This window comes from Microtus oregoni, unplaced genomic scaffold (genome assembly GCF_018167655.1).
Source record: "Microtus oregoni isolate MIOR12 unplaced genomic scaffold, Mior012 000034F_ref0000314, whole genome shotgun sequence".
Lineage (NCBI taxonomy): Eukaryota > Metazoa > Chordata > Mammalia > Rodentia > Cricetidae > Microtus > Microtus oregoni.
Window position 1 is genome coordinate 19,932,804 of NW_024543093.1, and position 9,088 is coordinate 19,941,891.

The 9,088-nt window shown below is 39.2% G+C and overlaps 1 protein-coding gene across 1 annotated transcript in view; it reads left to right on the top strand.

Annotated features, from left to right (window-relative positions):
• The window catches only part of Lhcgr (luteinizing hormone/choriogonadotropin receptor), a 50,405-nt gene extending 43,631 nt beyond the window's left edge, over positions 1–6,774 (top strand). Inside the window, exon 11 of the mRNA XM_041630492.1 lies at positions 5,622–6,774. Coding sequence (XP_041486426.1) covers positions 5,622–6,774 — 1,153 coding nt within the window. The remainder of the gene's footprint in view (positions 1–5,621) is intronic.
• The last annotated feature ends 2,314 nt before the right edge of the window (positions 6,775–9,088 follow it).

Consider the following 9,088-nt stretch of genomic DNA (forward strand, 5'->3'; position numbering starts at 1 on the left):
CCTCTTAAGAGAGCTGCAAGGTTTTTCAGCTAAAGCTGAGTCAGGAAGCCTCTCTTAAATAAGACATGCTTGCCTTTAGCAAACAGAGCCACTGAGAAAATGATGCTACCAAGAAACCATGCTTAACTCTGTTCTTTTGTGTTTAGAATTACTTCCCAAGCTCTTTCAGGTTTTATGTAGATATTGTTGTCCACTTTATATCTTACATTAACACATAATTCTTGTCTGTGTTAGCCAGTGGCTTGGTACTTTTATCAGTGAGGCATTCTTATCTTGCTTCCTCTGTGTTTGGGTGACAACTGCAGACTGAGCCTTTCCTCTTCCCAGAGTTCTCCTATTCTGGCCAACTATACTTTCTGTCTGGCTACTGGCCAATCAGTGTATTATTAAACCAATACAAGTAACAAATCTTTACAGGATTCAAGACCATTGTCTCACAGCACGTACTGGCTAGCTTTTACATCTTAAATTAACCCATTTCCATTATTTTATATTTTACCACAAGGATCATGGTTTACCGGCAAGGTTCCAGCACATCTGTCTCCTGTGGTGGCTACATGGTGTCTCACTGACTCCACCTACTCTCTCCCAGCATTCAGTTAATTTTCCTGCCTAGTTCTATTCTACCCTATCACATGCCAAAGCAGCTTCTTTATTCATTAACCAATAAAAGTGACACATGTACAAAAAAACTTCCCATACTAAAAAAAAAAAACATTTCTAAGTACATTCAGTTGTGGTGCCAAGGGTGGTCATGCATAGAGACTTAATCCACCCTCAGAAACTGCCATTGGCCCTACCCAGTCTTTCCAAATGAGAATCACCTTTGGGTTTCCTATGGTAATGCTGCTTTAAGACAAGGCTCCAATGTGTAGCTCACACCCTCCATACCTTAAATTATTACACAATCTAAGTTGCATTGCTCCCCATGGAAACATTTATTTTTTAAACATAGCCTATGATGGCCTCAAACTATGTAGTCAAAATTACCTTGAACCCTCTGATTTCCTAGGTCCTCTGGGAGTCTAGGCATGCATTCTTATATCTAGTCTATTTGGTGCTAAGTAGTAAATCCAGGGACCCATTCATACTAGGTAAGCACTTACCAGTTGAGCTATGTTGCTTGCCCCTGAAAACACATTTTTAAAATAAAGGTAAAGCTCCACCAGATACTCATTCTGAAGCCATCCCCTGAGCCTTAGCTGTTCTTCCCAAGAAAATCTGGTATTCTCACCACTGTGACTGACACCACCAACCTCCTAAAAAAAAAGAAAACATATTTCCTCTTTCCCTCTCAGTTGTCACTGGAGCAGTCACTGCCTCTGCCTCCTAAACCCCTGAGTCTATTCACACTCCCTAACATAGCCAGCAGAACCTGCCTTTGTCAGTATGCATGACACTGTCCTTGCAGGCTAGCCCAGGAGAAAAATCTGCCAGACATATGCCTGGTAGGACTAAAACATCAAGGAGGGGGATGAGGAGGCAGAACATGTGGGACCCCTTACTTATATGTGTTCAGAAATCATGGCAGAATTCCTAGAAGTTTAAATCAGTACCTCAAACAGTTGTGATGATTTGATGAGGGGAAGAGTAAAAGAAATAAAGACAACAATGGTTGGAATATTTTTATCCAGTTTTGTGCTACTGTTTTGTATGAGGCATCTACAAAACCTGCTTGAAGTGTAGATTCCTGGGCTCCATGCCTATAGATTTTGATCTGCACTTTAAACAAGCACCCTGATGGTTCAGACAGACATTGATCCACCCAACCACACTTTGGAAACCACTGACTGAAAAATGATAAAGATCTCTGAGCTCAGGATGTAGAGGCCAAATCCCGACACTGTCCCCACAAAGGATCATAGGCCTATCCCCATCTTCTTTAATTATGGTTTCCTTTCTAACAATATGAGGAACTCAATAAAATGATCTCTAAGCACCAGTATTAAGAAGGATTCGTTTCCTTAATAATTCTTTATAACCGTCTTCTCCTGGAAAACTAATAGTATGTAATTATATTGATATCTATGATATAAAAAGTAAGTGTATTGTTTAAGTTATTTAATAATAACACAGATAAGGTTCCTATACTGTGCCTTGTGTGGCCACAGTCCTTTCCCTTATTGGGCATTTTCGCATCTTTTTTTAAAAACAAAAACAAAAAAACCTACATATTCCCTTTGATACTGAATGCCTTAGATATATTCTCATCACTTTAGTGAATTAGGTACAACTTCCAAGTACATATGAAAGGTTTTAAGAGTAGGGAAAAATACTTTAAAAAATATTTTTAATTCTTTGGGAATTTCATATAATGTGTTTTGATCATATTCACACCCACTCCTTCCCCCAAATCTCCCTATGTCTGCCTCCCATCTCCTCTAATTTTATGCCTTTTTTAAATAACTTACTGAATCTAGTGTGTGTTGGCTACACATTCATAGATGTGGGGCTATTCACTGGAGGCATGATTGATGTACCAGGATCCGGATTCTTACAGAAAAGTGGTGTTCCCTTTCCCAGAAGCCATTAACTGTCCAAAGATCCCCAGGAGTCTGGGCTTATGAGCCACTCACAGTGCTGGACCTTGTACAGATCTTATGCAGCTCTCCGTACAGGACTGTTAACTTCTGCAGATCTTAAGCAAGAAGCCACAGCTGCTGTGAGTTCATGAGGTCAGCTGTCCTGCAATATCCAGAAGATACTGCCCATTCTGTTCCTCTCCAAACTCTGGCTACTAAAATCTTTCCATCCACTCTTCCATGATGGTTCCTGAGTCTTCGGTGTGGGCATGGTGTCTCTTTTATGGCTAAACACCCTACTGACACTTACTCTCTGACTTTTGACCAATTGTAAGTTTCTGCATTAATTGACATTCATGGCACAAAGCAACTTCTTTAATAAAGTCTGAGATCTGAATCAATATATGGGTGTAAAGATTGATTTAAAGACCAGTTTGATGCTGTGTCCACTTAGAAAAATAACAATAATAAATAAAAATAATAGTGGTAGGTTCATCCCTATGGCCTCTAAACTCCACATCCATAAATTCCTAGCCAGATTTACAGTACCTGGCATGCATTTCCTCTTGTAGAGTATACCTTAAATTCAAACAGAGGTTGATTACCCCTCTAACTGTTGAACCACTATTGCACTCATGAAATTATTATTCTTCACAGGGGTCACAGATGAGTCACACTATTGATGACTTTTTTTTTCCCTACAAAGCACCTTCTAGAACTATAAAAGCTGGCCAGTTTGGAGGAAACTAGCCCTATCCTCCTGGTGAGCAAAAAAATACTTTTAATGACAAAAACTCTAAGGTAAAAATTACAGAAAATTATACTCATTTCTCCAACTCCCAAAACTAGCAGATTATGAACAAAGTCAAAACTCACTGAGCCCACGATCATCAAATACATGCTCAAGGTTCTCATGCCTTATTAATTCCTTCCAGAACCATGGTTTCTTTTTTTAAAAAAATATTTATTTATTTATTTGTTATGTATACAATAGTCTGTATGTATGCCTGCAGGCCAGAAGAGAGCACCAGACCCCATTACAGATGGTTGTGAGCCACCATGTGGTTGCTGGGAATTGAACTCAGGACCTTTGGAAGAGCAGGCAATGCTCTTAACCACTGAGCCATCTCTCCAGCCCCCAGAACCATGGTTTCTTAGTGTAGAGTTGTTCAATCCAAAAAAAAATGTATTTAACATAACCAAAACTCTGCTAAAGACTGTGACTTCAGAAGTAAGATATTGATCCTGGTAAAGTTTTTGTCTTGCAATCACGAATACCTGAGCTTGATTCCCAGAACCCACATTTTAAAATAGAAAGAATGTGGTCCCATAAGCTTGCAGTCCCATTGCTGAAGAGTGAGACAGGCCAGCCAGCCTGTCTTACTTGGTAAGTTCTAGACCAATGAAAGTCCCCATCTCAAAAAACAAAGGTGGATGGTTGCATCCATGATTCTCCTCTATTACACACACACACACACACACACACACACACACACACACACGAAAATTAAGAGATAGCCAAGAATGATAATGCATACCTATAATCCAACACTTGAGAGTTAAGATCAAGAGTTTAAGGCCAACCTTAGCTATGTAGCAACATTAAGACTAGCCTGGGCTAAATAAGATCCTGTCTAAAATACTAAAAGAATATTAAATGAGATAAACACACATCATTACTTATTGGCAGTATGTTTTGATAACTAAATGCAACTCTAGCAGAAAAAAAGAATAATGAACTCTTTGGAGAATGAGAGCAAGAATGGTTGTTTTGAGGATTTGTCTTTCAGGATGAGGGAGAATTTTCTCCTTAGGATTAGAAAGAAAAGAAAGAACATTTCCAGAAGTAGGTGAAACCCAGGCCAAGCAAAGCCATCAAAAGGAAAAAGTGTGACTTTTATCCCACAAATGATAGGACATGGAGAAGCGCTGAACTGCCAAAGTAGAGTTGAGATTTCTGTTTTATTTTTTTATTTTTTTTAATTTATTTATTTATTAAGGATTTCTGCCTCCTCCCTGCCACCGCCTCCCATTTCCCTCCCCCTCCCCCGATCAAGTCCCCCTCCCTCATCTGCTCGAAGAGCAATCAGGGTTCCCTGACCTGTGCGAAGCCCAAGGACTGCCCACCTCTATCCAGGTCTAGTAAGGTGAGCATCCAAACTGCCTAGGCTCCCCCAAAGCCAGTACGTGTAGGATCAAAAACCCACTGCGATTGTTCTTGAGTTCTCAGTAGTCCTCATTGTCTGCTATGTTCAGCTAGTCCGGATTTATCCCATGTTTTTTCAGACCCAGCGAGGGGTGCACCCACACACTGAGACAATGGGGAAATTCTATCGAGATTTCTATTTTAAAAAGGCCATTCCAGGAGACTGTATTGGAGAGAACTAAAACCAGATAAGGGCTGTCAAGAAAAGAAATCAGTAACAGTTCCCCAAGAGAGAGTGTGGATGTAAGCCCAGGAATCTCAGTGGGTTGGGATGCTCCACCAGCCACAGACTCATACCCTAAGGAGTGATGGATTTCATCCTTCTTACTGTTGCCCTTGTTTTTCTTCCTCTACTCCTAAATTTGTAGTAATCTGCCATTGTTTTCTGGTTCCCATTTGGAATACTACATTAAGCAGGGACTTCATTGGAAACAAGACCCCAATAGCTGATGGATGATTCTTAATGCTGCCAGCCTTGCAGCCCCACTGTGTGCTGCTACAAACAGCTTGGTAGCAATTTGCATAGCAACTAAATGAGATGAATAGATAAGAAAATGCCAAGAAAGGATTCTTTTAAATTTAGCATGTATATTTTATGTCTCTAAACTTGTTTTCCAAAGAAAATCATCCCTCGTAAACAGCTTCATTAAGTCTTTGCATCAGCATGCTAAATAGATATATATTATACCATCTAGAGGCTTTTCATTTTCTTTTGAAAGAATTCCATCAAATGAGGTAATTTAACAAGTAAATGTAAGTCTAGGTCATGATGACTGTTTTCTTTTGTTTCTTAGGCTCTAAAAGCCCACTAAGAATGATTCTTGAATTTATTTTAATACTCAGAAATATAGGACACCTCTTACATTTCCCTCAAGTCAATGTTTGTCTTGCAGCTATTACGCAATTTTTGAGGAGAGTGAATTGAGTGGCTGGGATTATGATTATGGCTTCTGCTCACCCAAGACGCTCCATTGTGCTCCAGAACCAGACGCTTTTAATCCCTGTGAAGATATCATGGGCTACGCCTTCCTTCGGGTCCTGATTTGGCTGATTAATATCCTAGCCATCGTTGGCAACTTGACAGTCCTCTTTGTTCTCCTGACCAGCCGCTACAAACTGACGGTGCCCCGTTTTCTCATGTGTAATCTCTCCTTTGCAGACTTCTGCATGGGGCTCTATCTGCTGCTCATTGCTTCAGTGGACGCCCAGACCAAAGGCCAGTACTATAACCACGCCATAGACTGGCAGACCGGCAGCGGCTGCAGTGCAGCTGGCTTCTTCACTGTGTTTGCCAGCGAGCTCTCGGTCTACACACTCACAGTCATCACTCTAGAGCGGTGGCACACCATCACCTATGCTGTGCAGCTGGACCAAAAGCTGCGGCTGAGACATGCCATCCCAATCATGCTGGGAGGCTGGCTCTTTTCTAGTCTGATTGCCATGTTGCCCCTTGTGGGTGTCAGCAATTACATGAAGGTCAGCATCTGCCTCCCCATGGATGTGGAATCCACTCTCTCACAAGTCTACATATTATCCATCTTGATCCTCAATGTGGTGGCCTTCCTCATTATCTGTGCTTGCTACATTCAGATTTACTTTGCAGTTCAAAATCCAGAGCTGGTGGCTACTAACAAGGATACTAAGATTGCTAAGAAGATGGCCATTCTCATCTTCACAGACTTCACGTGTGTGGCACCAATCTCTTTCTTTGCCATCTCAGCAGCCTTCAAAGTGCCTCTCATCACTGTCACCAACTCCAAAGTTTTACTGGTCCTTTTTTATCCTGTCAATTCTTGTGCCAATCCATTTCTGTATGCAATTTTCACAAAGGCATTTCAAAGAGATTTCTTTCTGCTGCTGAGCAAATTTGGCTGCTGTCGACACCGGGCTGAACGTTACAGAAGGAAGGAATTCTCTGCCTATACCTCCAACTGCAAAAACGGCTTCCCAGGATCAAGTAAGCCTTTCGAAGCTGCTCTGAAGTTGTCCAGAGTGCACTGTCAACATCCTGCTGTCCTAGACAAGACTTGCCACCAAGAATGCTAATGTGGTAACTTCATTACTGAATTGTACTTAGATATGGGGGAGAGAAAAGTCTACCTGAGCTAGTCACTTTCATATAATGCGTTTTAGAAAAATATTTATTCTTAAGCACTTTAGGAGAATTGTACTTGGTTCAGAAAGTGGCCCGTGACAGGTGGTCAATGGAACTGGGCAGTCAGAACTGCCCTCTGGAACTCGATGACATTAATTTCAGGAGTGTTTAGGAACTTTTGTAACAATTTAGAGAAGAGTAATTTTGTTTGTTGAATCTAATATTAAGAAAAACTAAGGTGTCATTTTTGCATGTCTCTGGTCTTTTTCACTTCAGTCTTGTTATTTTTGCTGTAGTCTCCAAAAGTATTAGTTCATAACAGATTGAAAATTTTACGTGGTCTTTGTCATGAAACAGTTTGATAAACGCATTTAAGAGACGCACTGTGCAGTGTGGTAGCCATTAGCCTTACATGGCAAATAGAAGTTTCTTAGCCGTATTCCAAGTGCTTCCCATATCTGACTAGTAATGGACAGTACAGATGCCAACTGTTTTGTCTGTAGTGTGGGGAGTTCTGTTAGGCAGCTCTTTTCTAGAGACTTCTGTCTCCTGTATACTTTCCACTTTCCATCTGAAGACATGTTTTTGCATACTTGTCTAGCTTGCAGATCATGGAAACCTAGTAGGTAGGAGCGCACCTCAGCCCATATTGCTTCCTCATCTCCTACCTTAGGATCTTGGAAATGATACACAATAAACATGCCCAGTTGAACTGATTAAATCGACAAGGAAAAGTTTTTATTTCTTGAACTTTGCAATTTTAAGCAAAACAAACTACTTAAATATTGAAAATGATTAATTTACATTATTTCCATCCCTTGCAGTAAATTGAAAAAATATATCTAATATTTATTAGAAGCATTTTTACTTCTATAGTTGAGTTTTAAAGAACAACCAAACTATATGTCTAATTGCAGCACTTCCGTTTGCTGCTTTGACTTTTTTTCAAAGGTTCCTTATACACCCAACATCTTGGTTTTTATTTTTTTCTATTTTTTTATTATGTAATTTCACCAACTGAATCTTTATAAAAACCCTATGGAGCAGATGCCATTAATCTTTTATGAGAGAAAAACTGATTATCATTTTTGAAAGTGCTGAAAATTAGTAAAAGATTCATAAAATGATTCAATCTCAAAACTCTCCCAAATCCTAGTCTCTTAATGATTGGTAATCAATCATTAAATATTATCCGTATTGGTAATCATGGTTTTCCAAGAGTTACTTTGCTTGAAATATACCAAAAAATAAGATACATTCATGTATAGACAAATAAAAAAATTGGATAGATAGGTTTTGTTACCTATGAGTTTATACACATTCAAAGTTCTTTAAATTTTCCCCACTATTATAGTATGAACATTTTCAAATGTATGGAAATGTTAAAGGAGCTATGTAGTGAACACCCATATGTCACCACCATTTAGAGTCAACACTATTTACTCCAATAACTTTCATACATTACTATGCAATTACCTATTATGTAACTGTACATTGGTGTGTTTTATATTTTGATATTTTAAAGTAATTTGCAGGCATCAGCCTTACACAAAAGGATATATCATACAATCCCGTGCATATGAACTTTAGAGCTCTTATACACCAAAGTGTAATTTCATGTTTATTTACATCTCAGGTATAGTTTATGTGCAGAGAAATGGACATACCTTAAGTGTGCCACTTGAATTTTGGGAATTTCATGCTCCTGTGCAACTCAAGCTTCTATCAAGATTCAGTACATTGTTACCATTAGAGGGTTGCTCAGCCCTATCACAGAGGTGCTGATCGCCAGATCAAACAATAACGGATTAGTATTTCCTGTCCTATATGGCATATAATTGTAGGTATATAACACATACACTTTGTCACAACATCTCTGGGACAGTATAATGGTTTTACTATTTATCCATTTAATTGCTTGAACACGTTCATTCCTTTTCATTGCTGGCTAAAATTCTACTATAGCAATCTTAAACAATCCATTCATTCCTTTTCATTGTTGGCTAAAATTCTACCATAGCAATCTTAAACAATCCATTCATTCCTTTTCATTGCTGGCTAAAATTCTGCTATAGCAATCTTAAACAATCCATTCATTCCTTTTCATTGCTGGCTAATATTCTACCACAGCAATCTTAAACAATCCATTCATTCCTTTTCATTGCTGGCTAAAATTCTACCACAGCAATCTTAAACAATCCATTCATTCCTTTTCATTGCTGGCTAAAATTCTACCACAGCAATCTTAAACAATCCATTCATTCC